The following is a 25,260-nucleotide window of genomic DNA, read 5'->3' on the forward strand; positions in this document are numbered from 1 at the left end:
ATGTGCAGGGTAGGTGGATTGGCCACACTAAATTGACCCTTAATTGGAAAAGTTAAAAAATGAAAAACAAAAAAAATTATTCTCTGATCTCCTCATCCAGGCTACTACTGCCAATCTGATTTTTCAAATTTTTATGCAGATTAAAATCTTCTCAACTACCTTGCAGACCTCACTTGCATCCACACAGGTCATGAGCACCTCAAACCTGTTCGACAATGGCAAAGTTTGAGACTCCACTGCTGTTTGCTTGGTCCCTTCACCTGCCTCACTCACAGTGCAGCTATATTTTATGGGTGTGCGGAGGGATCCTGATGCAAATATAGCAAGACAGAGTCAAATTTTAAAATTTTCATGATAGCACTTAAATACAATGACATATTAGATAATTCCATGACCCAAGTATCAAATCAGCCATCACAGAAGTGCTATTGAACTCTTTCAAACAATTGCAACCTTTTAAAAAAAATTTTAGAGTACCCAATTCATTTTTTCCAATTGAGGGGCAATTTAACGTGGCCAATCCACCTAGCCTGCACATCTTTGGGTTGTGGGGATGAAACCCACGCAAACACGGGGAGAATGTGCAAACTCCACACGGAGAGTGAGCCAGAGCCGGGATCGAACCTGGAACCTCGGCGCCGTGAGGCCGCAGTGCTAATCCAATGCGCCACCGTGCTGCCCCTGTTGCAACCTTTTGACAGTTGTTGCAGATGTATGCTGACACAACTCAAGACAATGTGCACTTACGTCCGAGCTCCAGGGCGTCGTATTGGGGGGCATTTAAAATTAATTTATGAGATGAGCTTCGCTGACTAGGCCAGTATTTATTGCCCATTGCTAATTGCCCTCGAAAAGGTGGTGGTAAGCTGTGTTCTGGAACTGCTGCAGTCAATGTTATGTAGGTACATCCACAGTACTGCTAGGGAGTTTCAGGATTTTGACCCAGCGGCAGTGAAGCAACGGCAATATATTTCAGAATGGTGTATGGCTTGGAAGGGAACTTCCAGGTGATAGCGTGCCATGTATCTGCTGCCCTTATTCTACTAGATGGTAGAAATCATGGAGTTGGAAGGTTCTGTCTAAGGAACCATGGTGAGTTCCTACAGTGCATCTTGAAGACAGTACACACTGCTGCCACTGTGCATCGGTGGAGGAGAGAGCGAATGTTTGTGGAAGGGATACCAATCAAGCGGGCTGCTTTGTCCTGGATGGTGTTGAGCTTCTTCAATGCTGTTGGAGCTGCACTCATCCAGGCAAGAGTATTCCATCACACTCCTGACTTACGCCTTGTAGCTGGACGACAAGCTTTAGGGAGTGAGGAGGTGAGATGCTCGCCGCAGGATTCCTTGCCTCTGACCTGCTCTTGTAGCCACAGTATTTTAGAGCCGTTTTGCAGAAGGGTCAGATGGACTTGAAACGTTAATGGTTTCTCACTCCACAGCTGCTGCCAGGCCTGCAGAGCACATCCAGCATGTTTTGTTTTATTTATATGGCTAGTTCAGTTAAATGTCCGGTCAATGGAGACTCCCAGGGTATTAACACCCTTCCACTCCAAGGCCCGACTCTCACCCCCACCACTGAACTCCAACCACAACTGACCTCCAATCTGACGCTAGTTGCCACTCGGAGAATGGTCAGGCCCTACAAATTCTATCTCATCGTCATGTTGCACATTACTCAACTGTTATGGTTCTAACCTCCATTCAATTGTTTAAATAACCTTGTCAAGCCTATATCCTATCCTCAATGCTCTTTCTGAACTTGGTGACTGTCACACTGGTCACACTAGTTTATCAGTTCCAGTCTAGATCCTGGCAAAAACTGGCAGCGCTTTTTTGCATCATAATTGATGCAACCATCAATTCAATCGAGACACGATAGGAAGTAAACAGTGGTTTTAATAGACTTACAACTGAGCCTGCCTGCGACCAGAAGAACGGAGGGCAGGTTCACAAGGCTGCAGCACATTACACTTCCGGTAGGGGGAGGGGCCAAGGGCAGAGCCGAGGGTGGAGCCCTGTATAGCTCCTCATCTCCCCCTGTGGGCAGAGCCTCGCAAAGGCTCACAGACAGAGCCCACAAGGACACAATACTATACAGTGTGAATTACATGAAGTACATTCACCACATTCACCCCCTGTAAAAAAATCAAGTCTGGCGGGGGTGACGGGTCTACAGGTTGAGCCGGTCCGGTGGCCGAGTCGTCCTTTGGGATCGGGGGAGCACCGGGGTTGCAGCCTCTTCGGGTGGCTGGGCAGTGTGGATATGAAGGTGGACTCCGGGGGTGTTTCGGTCCGAGCTCCGTTCATGACCGGTGCGACGGGCGAAGGGGGGCGCAGGAAACCTATAGGCATGGGGGCGCAGGGCGTGGGGGGTCGGGTGGGGTGTAGTGTGAGAGGTACCTCGGCGGTGGTGGTGGTAGTGGTGGATCCTGCAGGCGCCAGGTCCCGGAGGGAAACGGTGTCCTGACGGCCGTTGGGATGTTCAATAATGGCGTAGTGTGGGTTCGAGTGTAGGAGTAGTACCCTTTCTACTAGTGGGTCCGTTTTGTGTGTCCGGACGTGGTTCCGGAGGAGAACCAGGCCCGGTGTCCTCAACCAAGATGGGAGCGAAGCCCCCGTGGTAGTGCCCCTAGGGAAAACAAATAATCGCTCGTGAGGGGTCTGGTTAGTGGCAGTGCACAGGAGAGACCTAATTGCATGGAGCGGGTCGGGGAGGACCTCCTGCCAGTGGGAGGTGTCGGGAGATTCCTGGACCGGAGTGTCAGTAGGATGGTCTTCCAGACCGTCACGTTCTCCCTCGCCACCTGCCCGTTCCCCCTGTGGTTATAGCTGGTAGTTCTGCTTGAGGCGATGCCCTTGTCGAGCAGATACTGACGCAGCTCGTCGCTCATGAAGGACTAACCCCTGTCGCTGTGTACGTAGCTGGGGAAGCCGAACAGGGTGAAGACACTGTGCACGGCTCTGATGACTGTGTGGGAGGTCATATCGGGGCACGGGATGGCAAACGGGAAGCGAGAGAATTCGTCTATGACGTTGAGAAAGTACACATTTCGATTGGTCGAGGGGAGGGGCCCTTTGAAATCGATGCTCATGCGTTCAAAGGGCCGGGATGCCTTTACCAGGTGGGCCTTGTCTGGTCTATAGAAGTGCGGTTTGCACTCCGCACAGATCAGGCAATCCCTGGTGATGGCTTTTACCTCCTCGGTGGAGAAAGGCAGATTTCGGACTTTGACGTAGTGGGCGAGCCGGGTGACCCCTGGGTGGCAGAGGTCATTGTGGATAGCCTTTAGGCGGTTGTCTTGTGCGCTGGCGCATGTGCCGCGGGACAAGGCATCTGGGGGCTCGTTGAGCTGCCCCGGCCGATATATGATGTCATAATTATAGGTGAGTTCGATCCTCCACCTCAAGATTTTATCGTTTCTTATTTTGCGCCGTTGCGAGTTGTCGAACATGAAAGCAACCGATCTCTGGTCGGTGATGAGGGTAAACCTCCTACCTGCGAGGTAGTGCCTCCAGTGCCGTACGGCTTCCTCAATGGCTTGAGCTTCTTTTTCGACTGAGGAGTGTCGAAGTTCCGAAGCGGAGAGGGTTCGGGAGAAGAAAGCTACTGGTCTCCCTGCCTGATTCAGAGTGGTGGCGAGAGCGACCTCTGAGGCGTCGCTCTCCACCTGAAAGGATACGGATTCATCCACCGCCCGCATGGCGGCTTTGGCGACGTCCTCCTTGATGCAGTTGAAGGCCTGGCAGGCCTCTGCTGACAGTGGGAAGAGTGTGGTCTTAAATAGTGGGCGGACTTTGTCCGCATACTGGGGGACCCACTGGGCGTAATAAGAGAAGAATCCCAGGCACCTCGAGGGCCATGGGACAATGAGGGAGAGGGAGTTGTAAGAGCATACGGTCCGGGTCGGGGCCCAGGACTCCGTTTTCCACGACATAGCCAAGGATGGCTGGTCTGGTAGTGCGGAAAACGCATTTCTCCTTATTGTAGGTGAGATTGAGTTTCTGGGAGGTTTGGAGAAATCGGTGGAGGTTGGCATCGTGGTCCTGCTGGTCATGGCCGCAGATGGCGACGTTATCCAGGTACGGAAACGTGGCCCACAGCCCGTACTGGTCCACCATTCGGGCCATTGCTCTTTGGAACACCGAGACCCCATTCGTGACGCCAAAGGGGACCCGGAGGAAATGGAAGAGGCGGTCATCTGCCTCGAACGCTGTGTAGTGGCAGTCCTCCGGGCGGATTGGGAGCTGGTGGTATGCAGACTTCAGATCCACCGTGGAGAAGATGCGGTACTGGCCGATCTGGTTGACCATGTCTGCAATTCTGGGGAGGGGGTATGCATCGAGGTGCGTGAACCGGTTAATGGTTTGGCTGTAATCAACCACAATCCGGAACTTTTCCCCAGTCTTGACGACCACCACCTGAGTTCTCCAGGGGCTGTTACTGGCCTCTATGACTCACTCACGTAGGAGCCGCTGGACTTCGGCTCTAATGAATACTCTGTCCTGCAGGCTGTACCGCCTGCTGCGGGTGGCTACTGGTTTACAGTTAGCCGTTAGGTTAGCGAAGAGTGGAGGGGGGTCGATTTTTAGAGTCGCTAAGCTGCATATAGTGAGAGGAGGTAGGGGCCCGCCAAAGCGGAGTGTGAGGCTCTTGAGGTTACATTGAAAGTCGAGCCCGAATAAGAGTGGGGTGCAGAGGTCGGGGAGTACGTACAGCTGGAAATTAGAGCAGCTGGTGCCCTGAATCGTTAGGGTCGCAATGGTACGCCCTTGTATTTGGACCAAGTGCGAACCCGAGGCGAGGAAGATAGTTTGCCGTGCAGGGAAGATGGGGAGCGAACAGCGTCTTACCAGGTCAGGACGTACAAAGCTCTCGGTGCTCCCGGAGTCGAAGAGTCACGGTGTCTTGTATCCATTCACTTGAACGGACATCATCGAGTTCCTGAGGTGCTTCGGACGTGACTGGTCCAAAGTGACTGCGTTGAGTTGCGGGTAGTCGGCGGCTCGATCAGTGCTGGAGTGGCCCCGTGATGACTGTCCGCGGAGGTCGTAGTCATCGAGGTGAACATCGGGTGATGGCCAAGATGACGGCCCCCGTTGATCGCACGTGGCGGGCGATGAAGAAGATGGCGTCCAAGATGGCCGCCCCCGTGGGTCGCACGTGGCGGGCAGTGAGGAAGATGGGGCCCAAGATGGCGGCCCCCATGACTCGCAGATGGCCGGCCGAGTGGGGGAGGATTGCCAAGATGGCGGCCCCCATGAGTCGCACATGTCGGGCGGTGGCAGAGTCGGCACACACGCTGCAACGTTACGGGGCCTGCGAGTTGGGGGAGCGATTGCTCTGGACTGCGGGGGAGTTAAGAGGGTTTTGATCTCGCCAGGCATACTTTGGCATAATGTCCTCTTCGAGCGTAGCTGCTGCAGGTCGCGTTACGGGCTGGGCAGTCCTGCCGTGGGTGTTGGGGCTGGCCACAAAAATGGCACGCTGGCGCTCCATAGTGGGTGGGTGGCCGCGCGGCTCAGGCCTGGGGCAGTCGCTGGTCGGGGGTCCACAATGGGGTCGCTTGGTCTGCGGGGAATGAGTTGAGACTTTGAAACGCGACCTCCATTGAGGTTGCTAGTGCTACCGTGTCCTTCAAATTCTGGGCCCCTTTTTCGAGTAGTCGCTGGCGCACATAGTTAGACTGGACTCCCGCAACGTACACATCACAGACAGCGAGTTCCATATGCTGGGAGGCAGTTACAGCCTGAAAGTTACGTTCCCAAGCAAGGGCTTTTAAGTCGCGCAGGAAGTCCTCTAGCGACTCTGCGGGGCGCTGGCGGCGGGTAGCGAAAATGTGCCGCGCATAGACCTCGTTTACCAGCCGCACATATAATCGGTCGAGCATAGCGATGGCCTCGTTATACGAGTCGGTACAGTTGAGTTGCGTAGAGATGCGATGGCTCACCCGTGCGTGCAGTAGGCTGATTTTCTGCTCCTCTGTAGTCTCGGAGGTAGTCGATGCAGCCAGGTAGGCCTTGAAACACCGAAGCCAGTGTAGAAAGATTTCCTTTGTCTCTGCAGCCTGAGGGTCGAGTTCTAGTCGATCAGGTTTGAGGGCTGATTCCATAGTAGTTTTCTTAAGTCTATTAAATTGTGCGACCATCAATTCACTCATGACACGATAGGAAGTAAACAGTGGTTTTAATAGACTTATAACTGAGCCTGCCTGCGACCAGAAGAACTGAGGGCAGGCTCACAAGGCTGCAGCACATTATACTTCCGGTAGGGGGAGGGGCCATGGGCGGAGCCGAGGGTGGAGCCCTGTACAAGCTCCTCATCTCCCCCTGTGGTCAGAGCCGCGCAACGGCTCACAGACAGAGCCCACAAGGACACAATACTATACAGTGTGAATTACATGAAGTACATTCACCACAATAAGGCCAGGAGCGGAGCGGCAGCGGCCGGGACCGAAGGGGGGCCCAGCCGGCGGCAGCGACCAACAACCTAACCACCCCCACCGGGAGGACGCGGGGTGCGAAGTGCGGCAGCAGGGACCGAGCAGCGGGGACCGGCCCAACCAGCAGAGACCACCACGTGGCAAGGACAAAGGGACTTGGCAAAAACCTCTCTCTCTCTCTCTCCTGGGTGAGTGAGGAGAAAGGAAGGGGGGGGGGGGGGGAGAAAAAAAAAGGACTTTTATTTTAAAACAAAACCAAAAGAAAACGGTTAAAGAGAGAGGGGGAGGGGTATATATATTATTTTCTCTCTTTTTACACTCACTCTCCCATCAAAAGTAAGCCCACCTGAGAGGAGTTGCATAAAAGCGGGGGAGGGGGGGAGAAAATAATTAATAAATAAAATAAAGTGGTAAAGGAAAGAAGGGGGGGAGGGAAGGAAGAGACAAAAAAAGTATTAAAAAAAATAATTAATAAATAAAATAAAAATAGGATGCGGAAAAGAAAAACAAGGGGAGAAGAAAAGATGAAAGGGAAGGGGGAGAAAAAAACGCCAGAAGGGAGCCAAGGGAGAGGGGGCACCAGAAGCAGACGGGACAAAGGGCAAGCCAGCTCAGGCGAGCGAATCAGCACACGAAGCGGCGGGACGGATGTATCGCCGCATCAAAAAGGGGCCAGAGGGGGGCTGGAATTGAAAGGTAGCCGTTACCGAGGTGCTGAGGGAGGAGCTGCAGGCAATCAAGGCAGAGGTGAAAGCAGACGCAGAGGCCGCAGTACAGGCAGCAGTGGCCAGGGCCATGTCAGGGGTGCAGCAGGCCCTGACCAGATTGGAGGAGAAAGTGGATGCCCAAGGGGAGAAACTGGAAGCCCAAGGGGAGAAACTGGAAGCCCATGAGGCAACCATTAAAGAGCTGGAGAAAGTAGCGACCGACATGAGCCACCGGGTCACGGCCCTGGAGAGGGAAGGACGAGACTGGGCGCAACACAGGGGAGCCTGAAGGGCAGGGTAGATGACCAGGAAAACAGCTCGAGAAGGCAAAATGTTAGGATAGTGGGCCTGCCAGAGGGGACCGAGGGTAGAAACCCCACAGCATATGTGGCTGCGATGCTGGGCAACTTAGTGGGGAGGGACACTTTCCCCACCCCATCGGAAATGGACAGAGCACATCGGTCGCTGCGCCCGAAGCCCAAGGCAGGGGAACAACCGAGAGCAGTCATAGCCAAACTGCACCGGTACCGGGATAGGGAGACAATCCTGCGCTGGGCCAAGGAAAACAGAGCCTGCAAATGGGAAGGGCAAGCCGTCCGAGTCTATGAGGATCTTGGAGCAGACATAACTAAGAGACGGGCTGAGTTCAAAAGAGCGAAAGCAGCTCTCTACAGGAGCAAAGTGCGTTTTGGTATGCTGTACCCAGCGAAACTCTGGGTCACATACCAAAACAAGGAATATTTCTTTACAGCCCCTGCTGAGGCGAATAGGTTCGTGAGGAGCACAGGCTGGAAAAACACCAGGGGAGGTAGGGACGAGGGGCCCCTGGCAAGGGGCAACGACACGCCGACGGGGGGTGGGGAGGGGCAAGGCGAGGCAAGGCCAGCCCCCCCCCCCCCAGGGCAGGAACACCCAGAACAAAAAACAACCCACTGGCCAAGGGACCGCTCCAGGTGGGAGGCCAGGCCCCAGCACGAGGGAACGAGAGTATTGGAGAAGGGAGAGCAGGCGAGAGGGGTGCAGGGTAGGATGGGGGAAGAGCGGGCAGAAAACCGTAGAGGCCAGGCAGAGGAGAAGCGAGACAACAACCTCCGAGAGGGGAGCCACCGTACTAGCAGGAAAGCTAGCGCCGGGGGCACGCAACAAAGCAGGGCCGCAGCGCACCCCCAACAGGGGGGAAGGCGCCAGGCAGGGGAGGGGGGGGAAATCACCCATCAAAGTCGGGAGAGCAAACGGGGACAGGAATAGGGGATAGAGGGGCAAAGGAGGGGTATACAGGGGAGGAGGGAAAAGGGAGAGACCGGAGGGGGGGGGGGGGGGGGGGGGCACACAGGGAGCGAGAGACCAGGGAGGGGAAATGCAGGGACAAAGGACAAAAGAGGCCAGAAAAGGAACAGGGCCACAAAGTGCCACAACCAAGGGCTCGAAACAAGGAACCGCTGCAAGCACCCACCCTGTACGGTCTGTGGGCGAAGGGGGCCCCCAGAGTGCAGAGGACTACCCGCGTGGCGGACACACAGTGGACGGCCATGGCGGGTGCCCCCAGGACAAGGGGAAACCCCGGAGCGCAGAGACCCGACCGCATGGGGAGAGCAGTGATAGCGGCCATCCTGGACGGCCCCCTAACAAAGGGAAACCCCAGAGGGCAGGGGCGCGTCTACCAGATAAATATGGTTAATCCCACAGGAACGAGGGGGCAGAAGCCCCCCACCAGGATAATCACCTGGAATGTAAGGGGACTTAACGGCCCAGTGAAGAGATCTAGAGTCCTCACCCACCTCAGAAACATGAGGGCCGACATAGTCTTCCTCCAAGAGACGCACCTGAGGGAGCAGGACCAACTGCGGTTAAGAAAGGGCTGGGTGGGACAAACCTACCATTCCTGCTATGGGACAAGGGCCAGGGGGGTGGCGATCCTGATCGGCAAGAGGACAATGTTTAGGGCGACAAACACGGTTACAGACCCAGGGGGGCGGTATGTCATGGTCAGCGGGGCCCTGGATGGGGTGCCGGTAGTTCTAGTCAACGTGTACGCGCCCAACTGGGACGACACGAGTTTCATCAAAAAGACCATGGCAGAAACCCCTGGAGATTCGCCCACCCGGGGGAGAAAGAATTCTCCTTCTTCTCCCCAGTACACAACGTGTACACCAGAATTGACTTCTTTGTGGTGGGGAAAACGGTGCTTCCAGGGATAGACAAAGTGGAATACTCCGCAATTGTGATATCAGACCACGCCCCATGGACGTGCGGCTTAAGACGGGAAGGGCCCACATGGAGGTTGGACGGTGCCTTACTAGCTGACAAGGCCTTCAGCGAAAGGATAGCGCGGGCCATAGCGGAGTACACGGAGAACAACCAAAACGGGGAGGTCTCATCCTCCACGTTCTGGGAAGCGCTTAAGGCCGTACTAAGAGGGGAAATCATTGCCTTCAAAGCGCAAAGAGATAGGGAGGAAAGGGTGGCTAGGCAGAAGCTGGTCGACTCCATACTGGAGGTAGACCGTAAATACTCCGAGGCCCTGACCGTAGAGAAAAGAACTACAAAGGAACTTTGACCTGCTCTCCACCAGGAAAGCAGTGCACCAACTCCGCCAGGTACGCGGGGCCCTGTACGAACACGGAGACAAAGCCAGCCGCCTGTTGGCACACCAGCTGAGAAAGCAGACAGCCACCAGAGAAATTGCGCAAATCAGGGGTACCAGAGGCACGTTGGAAACAGAACCAGAGAGGATTAACAAAACCTTCAAGGCCTTCTACCAAGAGCTGTACATCTCAGAGCCCCCAACGGGGAGTGCTGGGATGAACCGGTTTCTTGATGGACTGGACATACCAGTCGTGGGAGAGGGCAGAAAACGGGACCTGGAAGCACCACTAGCACTGGGAGAGATCATGGACAGCATTAGCTCCATGCAGACGGGGAAGGCGCCGGGACCGGACGGATTCCCGGCGGACTTCTACAAAAGATTCGCGACAGCGCTGGCCCCGCACCTGCGGGAGATGTTCACAGACTCGCTAGCTAGGGGCACACTGCCACCCACGTTAGCACAGGCCTCAATCTCGCTGATACCTAAGAAAGACAAAGACCCAACGGAATGTGGGTCATACAGACCCATATCTCTGCTGAACGCAGACGCCAAAATACTGGCCAAAATCCTAGCCAAAAGGCTAGAAAACTGTGTACCTGAGGTGGTGACAGAGGACCAGACGGGCTTCGTCAAAGGTAGACAGCTTACCTCGAACATCAGGCGCCTGCTGAACATGATAATGACCCCCTCCGGGGAGAGAACACAAGAGGTGATCGTCTCCCTGGACGCAGAAAAGGCCTTCGACAGAGTCGAACGGAGTACTGGAGCGGTTCGGGCTTGGAACAGGGTTCACCGCTTGGGTAAAGCTCCTATACAACGCTCCCATGGCGAGTGTACGGACCAACAATACCAACTCCCAATACTTCCAGCTGCACAGGGGCACCAGACAAGGATGCCCATTGTCCCCGCTGCTGTTCGCACTGGCAATCGAACTGCTAGCAATCGCGCTCAGGGCAGCAAAAAATTGGAGGGGGATCCGAAGGGGAGGCAGAGAGCACAGAGTCTCACTCTATGCAGATGATCTGCTCCTCTACATCTCGGACCCACAAAGCAGCATGGACGGAATCATCGCGCTCCTGAAAGAGTTTGGAGCCTTCTCGGGCTACAAACTCAACATGAGCAAAAGCGAGATCTTCAGTGATCCACAAATGGAACCTCACCAGCCTGATGGAGGAAATAAAAAAGGACCTGCAAAGATGGAACACACTCCCACTCTCCCTCGCGGGGAGAGTTCAGACGATCAAAATGAACGTGCTGCCCAGGTTCCTCTTCCTGTTTAGATCCATTCCGATCTACATCCCCAAGGCCTTTTTCAAAGTGCTGGGCAAACTTATCATGGCGTTCGTATGGGGGGGTAAAAATGCTTGGATCCCAAAGAAGGTCCTACAAAAAACAAAATCCAGGGGGGGGCTAGCCCTCCCGAATCTACAATTCTACCACTGGGCGGCAACAGCCAAGCGAGTAAGGGGATGGATCCAGGAGCCAAAAGCCGAGTGGGTGCGTGCGGAGGAGGCCTCCTGCATGGGGACCTCCCTCCAGGCCCTCGCCACGGCAGCACTCCCATCCCCACCCAAAAAACACTCCAGCAGCCCAGTGGTGACAGCCACCCTCCAATCCTGGAACCAACTGCGGCAGCAATTTGGCCTGACCAAAATGTCAGACAAGGCTCCCATCTACAAAAACCATAGGTTCACACCAGCACTGACTGACGCCACCTTCAAAAGGTGTAGGCAGGACGGGGGGACACTGACAGTCAGGGACCTATACACGGACGACAGGATCGCAACACTGGACGAACTGACAGAGAAATTACGGCTAGCTGGGGGGAACGAGCTACGGTACCTGCAGCTCAAAAACTTCCTACGAAAGGAGACAAGGACGTACCCACAACCGCCACGACAGACACTACTGGAAGACCTACTGGACGCAAGTATCCTAGAGAAAGGGAACTGTAGCGACATGTATGACCGACTGGTAGAAAGGGACAACACCGTACTGGATGCAACAAGAATGAAATGGGAGGACGACCTGGGGATGGAGATAGGGTGGGGACTCTGGAGCGAAGCACTGCATAGGGTCAACTCCACCTCCACGTGCGCAAGGCTCAGCCTGACGCAACTAAAAGTGGTACATAGAGCCCACTTAACAAGAAATCGTATGAGTAGGTTCTTCCTGGAGGTGGAGGACAGATGTGAACGGTGCCAAAGAGGCCCGGCCAACCACGCCCACATGTTCTGGTCTTGCCCCAGACTTGTGGAGTACTGGACAGCCTTCTTCGAGGCTATGTCCAAAGTGGTGGGGGTGAGGGTGGAGCCATGCCCGATAGTGGCGGTCTTCGGGTTTTCAGACCAGCCAGATCTATTCCTGGGGAGGAGGGTGGACGCCCTTGCCTTTGCCTCCCTGATCGCCCGCCGTAGAATCCTGTTTGGCTGGCGGTCAGCAGCACCACCCAGAGCTGCAGACTGGCTGTCCGACCTCTCGGAAACTCTTCAAATGGAGAAAATCAAATTCGCCATCCGAGGGTCAGATGACGGCTTCCACAGAACGTGGGAGCCATTCATGCAATTGTTCCGGGACCTGTTTGTGGCCAACGTACAAGAGGAAGAATAGTCGGGTGGCCAAGAATCAGGGGAAAATGGACGGGAATCGGGGGAAGGTAGCCGCCCGGGGGGGGGGGGGGGGGTTGCGTGTTTTTTTTTTCTTTCTCTCTAATGATTTGTAATTTGTTGGATATAAAATATGAAAACTCAATAAAAAACATTTTATAAAAAAAGGTTCTAATGCTCACAGTTCTAACACTATAAGAATGGGAAAGAGACCATACTCCTCAATTAAAGACTTAAGGCCCATAGCACTCTACAAGAAGGACATTGAGATCAACGAAGAAGCAATGTTGAGAGTGTTGAGCTCAAAAAACACACATTACTTCACTATCGACTTCAGAAAAGGCAGTTCTCAAACAAAAATGTAAAATGCTGGGAATCTCAGCAGGTCTGACAGCATCTGTCAATGGAGAACAGAACTAATGTTGAGTCTGGATGACTCTTTGTCAAAGCTTTGTCAAAGGCAATTCTCAAACTGTCCCTATGCAGAAAGTCTGGACAACATTCAGACTTGGGCTGATAAGTAACAAGTGTGTCACAGAGTGCCAGGCAATGACCATGTCGATCCAACCAGAGTAAATCTAACATCTCCCCATGACAGTCAATTACATCACCATTGTCAGACACCCTCCCAATATCAACAAATTCAACTAATCAAGAGCAAATCAGAAACTGGGAATTCTGTGACAAGTAACTCATCTCCTGATTTCCCAAAGCCTGCCCAATATCTCCAAGGCAGTAGTCAGGAGTGTGATGGCATATCCTTCACTTGTCTGGATGAGTGCAGCTCTAATAAAAAGCTCAACAACATCCAGGACAACGCAGCCCAATTAATTGGCACCCCTTCACTCCCTCCACCACCGACACACAGTGGCAGATTGTGTACCATTTACTAGATACATTGCAACTACTCACCAATGCTATCTCACAGCACCTTCCAAACCCACAACCTCTACCATCTAGAAAGATAACAGCAGTGATACATGGGAACATCACCTGCGAGTTCCCCTCCAAGCCCACACAGCATCCTGGCTCGTTGTTCTTTCACTGTCACCAAGTCAAAGCCTGGAACTCTCTTCCAAACAGCATTGTGAGTGTACCTACACTACAGGGACTGCAACAGTTCAAGGTCGTGGATCACCACCATTTCATCAAGGTCAATTAGGGATGGGCAAGAAATGAATTCTGGCCTAGTCAGTGAGGACCACACCCTGTGAAAGAATAAAAAGAGCATGTTTAACACTTACTACAGGCTTTAGAGAACGTTCATTGTACATACTGCTGAGTTCAGAAGGAAGGGGTGAGGGATGGATGGACTTCAACATGAGGAAAACTGAGACAGTGCTGGATCATGAGCCAAGGTAGGTCAATGAGCAGAGGGGTGATAGGTTAATCGTACTGTTGTATGGCAGAGTTAAGGTGAGCTCAAGTTCACTGTTTGGAAGATCGGAAGGAGGCTGAACAGAACATTGAAATAGCCAAATTTCACAAATAATACAAATGTAAAGCAAGTTGGTAGGAATACAAAATATATTCTCACTCTTTAAAAAGAGCAACCCAGTTTCTTGAGTCATTCTCTTTAATTCAAGTTTTTCATCCTTGATACTATTTTAGTAGGACTTCACTACAACTTCTCAAAAGACCTGGATATCCCTCCTCTCGCGCGGTGTCCAGAATTGTGAACAATACTCCAGCTGAATGCCGCATATGCTCTCAACTTCCTATCAGTTTGCCCTGCCCTGCCAAAGGTTTGTGGATATGCACCCCACAGGCACCTCTGCCTTTGCACCCTCCTCAAATTGCAAAACTTAGATTACTCTGTCTTTCATATTCCTCCCAAAATGCATCACCACACACAATCCCAGCAGCTGTGTGTCTTTCCATGTCACCAGTCTTTATATGTCATCCTGAAGTCTACTGCTATGCCCATTACAAGCTATAACATTGGAAAGTGCCTTACCTGAAAACGTCAAAATTATACTGCTTACACCCAAGTTTTGGTCATTTACAAAAATCGGAAAAGCAATGCTTTGCGGGTATCACAAGTGGCTAGCACGGTGGCTTCACAGCGCCAGGGTCCCAGGTTCGATTCCTCACTGGGTCACTGTCTGTGAGGAGTATGCATGTTCTTCCCGTGTCTGCGTGGGTTTCCTCCGAGTGCTCTGGTTTCCTCCCACAGTCCAAAGCCGAGCAGGTTAGGTGGATTGGCCGTGATAAATTGACCTTAGTGTCCAAAAGTGTTAGATGGGGTTATTGGGTTACAGGGAGAGGGTGGAAGTGAGGGCTTAAGTGGGCCGGTGCAGACTCGAAGGGCCGAATAGCTTCCTTCTGCACTGTCTGTTCTATGTTCTAATACTGACTCCTGCACAAATCCCATTGCATATTTCTCTCCAGCAAGATAAATGTGAGTGGCTGGAGATGGTTACAGAGATACGGTGGGACAACTCCACGGGGGGGGATTTGAAATCAAGGGTGATGGGTGAACAAGACTGGTGCAAGGTCAGACACAGGCAGCAGAATTTTGGATGAGCTGAAACTTATGGAAGATGAAGTCCAGCCAATTGAGCATTGGATTGAAATAGAGAAGGCACAAAATGGTCAAAGGTGCATTGACCACATGCTATGGATTATAGAACATGGAACAGTACAGCACAGAACAGGCCCTTCAGCCCTCGATGTTGTGCCGAGCACTGTCCGAAACCAAGATCAAGCTATCCCACTCCCTGTCATTCTGGTGTGCTCCATGTGCCTAACCAATAACCGCTTGAAAGTTCCGAAAGCGTCTGACTCCACTATCACAGCAGGCAGTTCATTCCACACCCTAACCACTCTCCGAGTAAAGAACCTACCTCGGACATCCCTCCTATATCTCCCACCCTGAAACTTATAGTTATGCCCCCTTGTAACAGTTACATCCACCCGAGGAATTTGTCTCTGAACGTCCACTCTACCTATCCCCCTCATCATCTTATAAACCTCTATAGCAGAAAAAGACAAAATAATTATGTTGGACTGAGGAAAAGGAGAGAACAGTTGTGGGTTAGAAAAGGGAAAGGGTCTAACTATGAGACAGTGAGCTTTCTCTTCCAACAATTTAAAGGCATGAAGATGATGTTGGAAGACTAGCATTCAAGTTCTGGGCACATTTGGCACAGAAATTGGGCTTTGTCATACCCATTTCAGTTGTTTATCAGCCTGCTAAAACTCAAAATTGGCTCTGAGATCTGTGCACGCATCTCTGACATTAAGTTGGTCCAATGCCATCTTGGAAAAGTAAACTGCATATATGGACGACACAAATGCTGGTGGAGGAGGTACTACTTCAGTCAGTGTGTAATGCAAATTTGATTGCAGTGCCAGAGGTTTTTTTTTGGGGGGGGGGGGGGGGGGGGGGGCAAGCTCAAAGGCGGCTTCAAATTTAGACATTTGTTAATATTTTGGCATTTGATAAGTTTTGCTACTTGTTTTTATGCGCACAAGTTAATTTTGCTATTCCGTTTTGTACATCTGTGCAGCCTATCCTACTGGCATGTGAAAGTGGGTGGAAGTACATGCATATGTTAAGAGAGCAGACCTAGCACATGCTTGAAGTCGTCATGCTATTCGTTCATAGTAACTCTTTACAATGGATAGTTTTTCAATATGATGCCCCAATAATGAAAACAGCCTTCTCTGGATTGCAAGCCAATTGAATCGCTTGAACTTGGGCTCTCTGCGGTGTTTCCTAACATCACAATTGCATTGCGTATTTTTGTCAGTTTACCTTCATCAGTGGCTTCAGGTAAAGAACTATAACTATTCAACTATGGAACAAGAGCATTTGAATGGTCTCGCCATGCTTAATATCAACTGAGACATTGCACAAAAGCTAGATTTGTCCTCAATAATTAGTGCATTTGCACAGAAAATGACTAGAAAAACATTTCTTAAATTAAAAATTGTCTCCCATTTTTTGATGTCCTATTTTGTTTTTGTGTATCTTCATTATTTTATTATGGCTAGGGATCTATTTTTCCTGCAAGATTCTATGACTCTAACCCTCTGTGAAGTCTATGTTTCTCTGTCTCTCATGTGCACCCCCCATTACCTTCACTGGCAATGGTCCAGATGCTTACGTTCTGCAATTCCATCACCTCTTTGCTTTTCCACCTATCTCCTCCTTTATAGACTTGGCTTAAAACCTACCTTTGACCAAACATTGTTGGCTGTGCTCTCACATCCTTTAGCTCAGTGTTAATTGTAGTCTGCTTTTACTTCTGTGACATATAACTAACATAAAGGTGCTACAACAGATGCAAATTGTGGTTATCTAGTCTTCCTCCTACAGCTCCACTCTTTAAATCAAGATGCATTAAAATCAAAACTCCTTCCATTACCTTGTAACCAGTTACTGCCAAAATATCAACTGTCGAAATCTTGTCATTTTGATTCTCCAACCCACTTCCATTTCAATCTGTCTTTGCCTTCCTACACTGTTTCAAGTACCAAATTCAACATGAACTCAAGGAACAGCACTACACATTTCTATTAGACATGTTACAGCCTTCCAGCCTGAACAAGTAGTGAACAACTGGTAATGAAGGATACCGCACCAGTTCCTCCAGGTACGGCAGAGGCTTGAGCGGCTGCTCAGGGTTCGGTGTTCAATATGTTTGGGATCTACTGATTTTCCTTCTGCAACATTCATGGAACACAAAAATATTTTTTTGCCAGATTTTCCATTTTACACTCTCCACAATTCTGCTGCAACTGGTTAGCCCTTTTCTGGACCCATCTTTGTTTCTTTACTTATCCTGTTGCCACCTTCTTTAGCCTTGCAACAAACTGCGCATATCTAACATCTTCCGGTTCTGATGAAAGCTCATTGACCTGAAAGACTAATTCTTCTTCTCTCTCCATAGCTGTTGGTTGACCTTCTGAGTGATTACAGCATTTCCAGTTTTTATATCACAAGCTGAATTAGTGGTAACATTTTATTCACTGGTAAGAAAAGGAACGTAATACCAAATGAGGCGCATCAGAATATGCTGACAATCCTGGCTTCAAGGCTTTGAAAGTCTCGTGTGCAAGTTTCGGAGATTCTGGTGAAAAGAATCACAAATTTATAAAATTAGATGATTTGACTTCTCAAATCAAAGGTTCATCTCAATTAGGTGAGCATACAGTAAAATGTAATAACCACTGTTTTACTTGATATCTTTAAAAAACGCAAGAATATTGAACTGATTTTACAGGTTACAGACCCAGTCAATAAATGTATATAAATTGATAATGGGAAATATATCTAAAGCCAGTTACTGTAAGGGATACGTGCCGGAAAGCTTTAAGAAACATTTAGTTCAGGGGCAGCATGGTGGCACAGTGGTTAGCACTGCTACCTCACGGCGCCGAGGACCTGGGTTCGATCCTGGCCCCGGATCACTGTCCGTGTGGAGTTTACACATTTTCCCAATGCCTGTGTGGGTCTCACCCCCACAACCCAAAGATGTTCATGTTAGGTGGTTTGGCCACGCTAAATTACCCTTAATTGGGAAAAATAATTCGGCACTCTAAACTTTAAAAAAAAGAAACATTTAGTTCTAAATTTAAATGATAAAAATAGGCCAGCATTAAATAGACAACAGGGAGAACTCCATTGCCTTCTATGAAAGTGTCATGGAGTCTCTTGCATCAATCTGAAAGGACAGAGGAGCCTCAGTTTACCGTCTCAAAGGCAGCCCCTACAACTGCGCATGGTAGGTAATGGTTAAATTACTGGGCTGGTAATCCAGAGGCCACAGTCAACACGGATTTATGAATGGGCAATCATGTTGACGAATGTGTTGGGAGTTTTTTTGAGGATGTTACTAATAGAATTGATAAAAAGGGACAACATGGTACACTTGGATATTCAAAAAGCTTTTGATAAAGTCCCCCAAGGGAGGTTGGTTAGCAAAATTAATGCATTTGGGACAAGGCGTCATATACTGGTATAGATTAAGGATTGGCTACAGGCAGGAAACAGAGTAGTAATAAACAGGTCATTCTTGCGCTGGCAGGGTGTGACTAGTTGGGCACTGCAGGAATTAGTAGTTGGGCCCCAGGTGTTCACAATACACATCAATATTATGAATATATTATGGGACCTAATATGATATTTCCAAGTTCATGGATAGCACAAAGTTAGGTGGGAATGTGCAGATACAAAGTGACTTCAAGAGGATTTAGAATGATGTAGTGAGTGGGCAAGTACAGTAATTTCTAAGCCTACAATAAGTAGATTTTGAGCTCCCAAAGTCAGAAAGGAGTTATGGCTTTTAAAGTTGTAAACAGTTTTGCTTCTAAGTTGAAAGGAAGTTGGATTCAAAAATACCTAATTAACATTCTTTTTTTTAAAATTATTTTTATTAAGGTTTTGCAGAATTTTTCATAATAAAACAGCTAATTAACATTCCTACTTAGATACAAAGCCAATGTCTTTCCTGTTGCCATGGGGAAAAGGGTAGGCAAAGCCATTTCTTTGAAAAGTATTTTTATTCCACAAATTTTCAAGTTTTACAATTTTCAACAACCCTACCAAAGCCCCCAACCCACCACATCCCCCCCAACACCCCATCCCTAAATAATAAATGATAACCAACTTCGCAAAATGCAGGATGAACAAACCTCAACAATTGTCAGACCCATTGCTCACCCCCCTTATACCAATTTTCACTTTTTCCAGGGTCAAAAACTCCAGCAGGCCCCCCCAGCCGAGGCACAGGGTGGAGAAGCTGGTCTCCACCCCAACAAGACCCACTTGCGAGCAATCAGTGAGGCAAAGTCTAAAACATCTGCCCCCGTACCTGCATGTAGCTCCGGCCGGTCCAACACCCCGAATATAGCTTCTAGGGGACCGGGCTCCATGTCCACATGTAAGACACCCCCCCGCCCCAGAGATGGTGCTGAACACCATCCTCCAAAGCCTGCCCAGCTTCAGGCAAGACCAAACATATACACAGGATTCACAGGGCCCCTCCCACATCACTCCCAGAAATCCTCCACCTCCTCGAACAGTTGGCTCATCCTAGACTTCATAAGGTGCGGTCTGTATACTACTTTCAGCTGTATAAGCCCCAGCCTCACGCACAAAGTCGAGGCATTTATCCTCCGCAGCACCTCGCACCACAGTCCCTCCTCCAGCACCAGCTCAACTCTTCCTCCCACTTCGCCTTAAACCCCCTCCATGGACACCCCACCCTTCACCAAAATCCTCGAGATGACCCTCCTCTCCAACCACCCTGCTGACAGCACCGCCTCCAGCAATGAGGAGGCAGGCGTTGTCTTGTAGGTCGGGAAGACCTCCTCGCCAAGTCCCGCACCTGCATATATATGAAACTTTTGCCCCGCGCCAGCCCAAACATCTCGCCAAGCTCCTCCAAACTCATAAATCACCCTCACAGAAACAGATCCTTCATTTCCTTAATCCCCCTCTCTTCCCATCCCCCGAACCTTGCGTCCATCTTCCCCGGCTCAACCCCATGATTCCCCCTAATCAGCATCCCCGATTTTCCAGTTCCCAATCTAAAATGCTGCCTAAACTGCCTCAGATCTTCAACGTGGCCACTACCACTGGACTCACCGAATACATCCCTGGGGCCATCGGGAGTTGCCAGTGCCCGCAACCCCGACTCCTTGCAACAGCCCGCTTCCATCCTCACCCAAAAAGCCCTCCCCCTCCCAACTGCACCCCCAAATATTCTCTGCATTTGATGTCCAATAATAATGCATCAAATTTGGGAGGCCTAGCCCCCACATCCCCGCCTGCCATCCCCTCAGTATCACCTTCATACACCTAGCCACCTTTCCCACCCAAACAAATGAGATCAGTCTTTTCCACCCCCCTAAAAAACACCTTGGGCAAAAAGACCGGCAGGCACAGAAATAAAACAAGAATCGTGGCAAAACATTCACCTTTACTGCCTACACCTAGCCAACCAACAACAGATGTCTCACCTCAGGAAGTCAGCTTTTACCCTCCCCACCAGGCTAGTGAAATTAAACTTCCAAAGCCTTGTCCAATCCTGGGCTATCTGCAACTCCAGGTACCTAAAATAAGATGCTGCCAGACAAAGTGGCACCCCCCCCCACCCCCGCAGGGGAGACTATAAAGTACTCACTTTTTCCTAGATTAAATTTGTACCCTGAAAACGTCCCAAATCTCTGAAGCAATCCCATTATGCTCCCCCCGCCCTCCCCAAGAGTTTGGCTCCAAAATATACAACAAGCCACCTGCATACAAGGACACCCTATGTTCCACTACCCCCTCACTATCCTCTTCCACAACCCCGAGCTTTTCAATTCAATGGCCCTATAGCCAATGCAAACAGAAGGGGGAACATAGGGCATCCCTGCCTTGTACCCCGGTGCAATGCAAAATACCGTGAGTTCATACGATGTGTGTGCATGGCTCGCCATCGGCTCCTTATACAACAGCTGCACCCACACCACAAACTTCGGCCCAATCCCAAATTTCTCCAATATTGCCATCAAATAGCTTCACTCCACCCGATCAAACGCCTTCTCCGCATCCAACGCTATCACCACCTCCCTTCCATCTGCGGGAGAAAGCATCACATTCAACAGTCTCCTCACATTCGAGGATGACTGTCTGCCCTTTACAAACCCTGTCTGATCCTCCCCAATCACCGTCCGAGGCCACTCCTCCAACCTGTGCGCTCGTACCTTGGCCAACACCTTGACGTCTGCATTCAGCAAAGATATGGCCCAAAATAACCCACACTCCACCAGATCCGTATCCGTCTTAAGCAACGAGATGGAGGCCAACCCCATCGTTTGCAGCAAGACACCACTGTCCATCGCATCCTCACACATTACCATCATCAATGGCACCAGTCTATCCTTAAAATCTTTTAGAAAATTTTACCGGGAACCCATCGGGCCCCGCCGCCTTCCCTGCCTGCATCCTCCCAATTGCCACATTCACCTCATCCACCCCTGCACCCCCCCCCCCCCCCCCCCCCAAAATCTTGGGCACTCTAGCCCACCCAGAAACTCCCTCATCTCCCGCTCCTCCTCCGGTGTCTTCGGCTGTCCCGATAGAACTCCTCGAACACCTTAATCAATCTGTTTCAGAGCTACCACCAACATCCCCATCCTGTACCACACCCGAACTATCTCCCCCGCCATGGCCTCCCTCTGGAGCTGACCTGCCAACAAATGCCTTCTCCCCGCGTTTATAAACAGCTCCCCTCACCCTTTTCACTGATGCACAGCTTTCCCTATGGACAATAGGTCAAACCTCACCTGTAACCCCTTCCTCTTTGCCAGGAACCCTGGGACCAGGTCCCCAGAGTACCTTCTATACACCTCCAAAATCTCTATCACACATTGGCATTCCTCCCTTTCCTCCCTATCCACCTTGGCCTTAAACAAGATTACCTCCCCCCAGACCACCACCTCCAGAGCCTCCAAGACTACCGACTGTGAGACCTCCCCCTGCAATTAAACCCCACATACACCTCAATCATCTTCCCTATCTTGCCACAAGAGGAAGCCACTTTGAGACCAGGCTACAGGCTTCCCAGAAATATCACAGACTGACAGCATTTGCAGTTTTTTGTTTTGTGTGGTCTGTAGCCAATTGAGAAGCAGAGAGCAAGCAATAGAACCTGCCAGGTTGCATCTAACAAGAAAATGCTGACTCTATTATTCATCATCCAGAATGTGGGTGGGAGCTCGCACTCATATTGAATGAGTTAAAAGAGACTGAATGACTTGCCCATCTTTAAGTTACAGGAAGAAGTCTACAGTGTAACTCTCACGTTGAGGTAGTTCTGGGATTAGGAGTTACCTGGTTTGAGGGGTAAAAAAGGAGCAACTCATTGGAAGCTGGGAGCAACTGTGAACTCCATAGAATCCTTATAGTGCAGAATGAGGCTATTCAGCCCATTTAGTCTGCACCTTCCGAAAGAGCGCTCTACCCAAGCCCACTCCCCTGGCCTATCCCTATAACTCCATCATGGGCAATTAACCTAACCTGCACATCTTTCAACTGTGGGAGGAAACTGGAACACCCAGAGGAAATCCATGCAGACAGGGGGAAATCATGCAAACTCCACACAGACAATCACCCAAGGAAAGAATCGAACTCAAGTCCGTGGCGCTGTGAGGGAGCAGTGCTAACCACTGTGCTTCCATGCCACCCAGTTTGCAATCCGAACTGTAATTCTGAGAAGAGTGGTGTGTGTGATCAGTAAAATGAAATTCTGAAGTATAGGTTGCATACAAAAGAAAACTGTTTAATCAATGGTGTTTGAAATCATTTGATACAGCAGAGGTTTTAAAACATGAAATCCTAACATTATTCTGTCCATTGTTAACTGGAAGTTCGACTTTCTCTTTAAAAGTTATTGGTCCCTATGGAGGTCATAATGTGAATCTATGGGTCTCTGTTCCTCCAGATCCCTTTAAAATATTATAATTTGAATATTTGCAAGTTCTTGAGTTAAGTGACAAGACTATGTAAATAGCATTAGTACCATAAACTACAGCTGCTGATTGCAATTTGGAAGTGTTATAGGAGGGATGAAATTTCTCAGTATCAAGAGCTGCATTTTTGCTATTTTTCAAAACATCTAAAAATGAAAACCTACCACTTGGCATCTTGGTAAACTTGAAGACATGGATGCGTGTCCCAGTACTGCCAGCATCAAACATAATTCCGTAAAAGTCTTGAGGCATAGGATGTTCGAGTGTTGCCTGTATGCTGAATCCAAGTCCATTTTGTATTCTTTGAAAAGGTTTCTTTAGATACAAGTATGTGAATAGGCAAATGAAAAGAGCAAACACATATGCAACTTTTGGTACCTTCATGGTTCCCAACAGTTAAATACATATTTTCTTTGCTGAAGATTCATGCACGGTATGCACAATCCACTTTGGAATCTGTAATAAAAGTCAGTTCAAACAATTAACCAATTTCATATATATATATCTAAAGAAAGACTTGCTTTCTCAAACGGGGAAGTGGAATTTCTCATTTTCTGTAACTAGGGATGGGGGTAGCAGTGATGGGTAGGGGTGTGGGGGTTGAGCATGGGGGGGGTGAGCATGGGGGGGGTGAGGAGGGGGGCGTGGGGGGGTGAGGAGGGGGGGTGAGGAGGGAGGGCGCGAGGGGGGGTGAGGAGGTGGGGCGTGGGGGGGTGAGGAGGGGGGCGTGGAGGGGTGAGGAGGGGGGGCGTGGAGGGGTGAGGAGGGGGGGCGTGGAGGGGTGAGGAGGGGGGGAGTGGGGGGGTGAGATGGGGGGGGGCGTGGGGGGGTGAGGAGGGGGGGAGTGGGGGGGGTGAGGAGGGGGGAGTGGGGGGGGGTGAGGAGGGGGCGTGGAGGGTGAGGAGGGGGCATGGGGGGGTGAGGAGGGGGGGCGTGAGGAGGGGGGCGTGAGGAGGTGGGCGTGGGGGGTGGGGAGGGGGCGTGGGGGGTGAGGAGGGGGGTGTGGGAGGGGGTGAGGAGGGGGGGCGTGGGAGGGGGTGAGGAGGGAGGCGTGGGAGGGGGTGAGGAGGGGGGCTGAGGTGGGGGTGAGGAGGGGGCGTGGGGGGTGAGATGGGTGGTGTGGGGGGCGTGAGGAGGGGGGTGTGGGGGGGCGAGGAGGGGGGTGTGGGGGGGCGAGGAGGGGGGGCGCGGGGGGGGTGAGGAGCAGGCATGGGGGGATGAGGAGGGGGGACGTGGGGGGTGAGGACGGGGGGCGTGGGGGGTGAGGAGGGGGGTTTGGGGGGTGAGGCGGGGGGGCTTGGGGGGGGTGAGGAGGGGGGCGTGGGGGGGTGAGGAGGGGGTGTGGGGGGGTGAGGAGGGGGGGCGTGGGGGGGGTGAGGAGGGGGGGTGTGGGGGGGTGAGGAGGGGGGGCGTGGGAGGGGTGAGGGGGGCGTGGGAGGGGTGAGGAATGAGGGCATGGGGTGGTGGTGATGAGGGGGGGTGTGGCCTGGTGAGGAGGGGGGCATGGAGTGGTGAGGAGGGGGGCGTGGGGTGGTGAGAAGGGGGGGCATGGGGGGTGAGGAGGGGGGTGAAAAGGGGGGCATGCAGGGGCAAGATGGGGGGTGAGATGGGGGGCATGCAGGGGTGAGATGGGGGGCATGCAGGGGTGAGATGGGGGGATGAGATGGGGGGATGAGATGGGGGGGTGAGATGGGGGGATGAGATGGGGGGATGAGATGGGGGGATGAGATGGGGGGATGAGATGGGGGGATGAGATGGGGGGATGAGATGGGGGCATGGGGGGGGTGAGGGGGTTGTGGTAGGTGTTGAGGAGGGGGGTGTGGTGGGGGTTGAGGAGGGGGGTGTGGTGGGGGTTGAGGAGGGGTGTGTGGTGGGGGTTGAGGAGGGGGGTGTGGTGGGGGTTGAGGAGGGGGGTGTGGTGGGGGTTGAGGAGGGGGTGTGGTGGGGGTTGAGGAGGGGATGTGGTGGGGGTTGAGGAGGGGGGTGTGGTGGGGCTTGAGGACTGGGTGTGGTGGGGCTTGAGGAGGGGGGTGTGGTGGGGCTTGAGGAGGGGGGTGTGGTGGGGCTTGAGGAGGGGGGTGTGGTGGGGCTTGAGGAGGGGGGTGTGGTGGGGCTTGAGGAGGAGGGTGTGGTGGGGCTTGAGGAGGGGGGTGTGGGGGGTTGAGGGGGGTGTGGGGGGGTGAGGAGAGGTGGGGTGAGAAGGGGTGGGGTGAGGAGCAGGATGAGATGGGGGCGTGGGGGGATGAGATGGGGGGCATGGGGGGATGAGATGGGGGCATGGGGGGGATGAGATGGGGGGCATGAGATGGGGGGCATAGGGGGATGAGATGGGGGTCATGGGGGGATGAGATGGGGGCATGGGGGGCATGAGATGGGGGGGCATGGGGGATGAGATGGGGGGGCATGGGGGGGATGAGATGGGGGGGCATGGGGGGGATGAGATGGGGGGGC

General features: G+C 51.7%; 1 protein-coding gene across 1 annotated transcript in view; it reads right to left on the minus strand.

Moving 5' to 3' along the window:
• entpd6 (ectonucleoside triphosphate diphosphohydrolase 6) overlaps positions 1–25,260 on the minus strand; it is a 102,978-nt gene that overhangs the window by 72,109 nt on the left and 5,609 nt on the right. The window contains exons 2-3 of the mRNA XM_038804827.1: positions 22,974–23,265; positions 17,344–17,420 (exon numbers count right to left, since the gene is read on the minus strand). Coding sequence (XP_038660755.1) covers positions 17,344–17,420; positions 22,974–23,193 — 297 coding nt within the window. The 5' untranslated portion in view covers positions 23,194–23,265. The remainder of the gene's footprint in view (positions 1–17,343; positions 17,421–22,973; positions 23,266–25,260) is intronic.

This window comes from Scyliorhinus canicula, chromosome 1, assembly GCF_902713615.1.
Source record: "Scyliorhinus canicula chromosome 1, sScyCan1.1, whole genome shotgun sequence".
NCBI classification, from domain to species: Eukaryota; Metazoa; Chordata; class Chondrichthyes; order Carcharhiniformes; family Scyliorhinidae; genus Scyliorhinus; species Scyliorhinus canicula.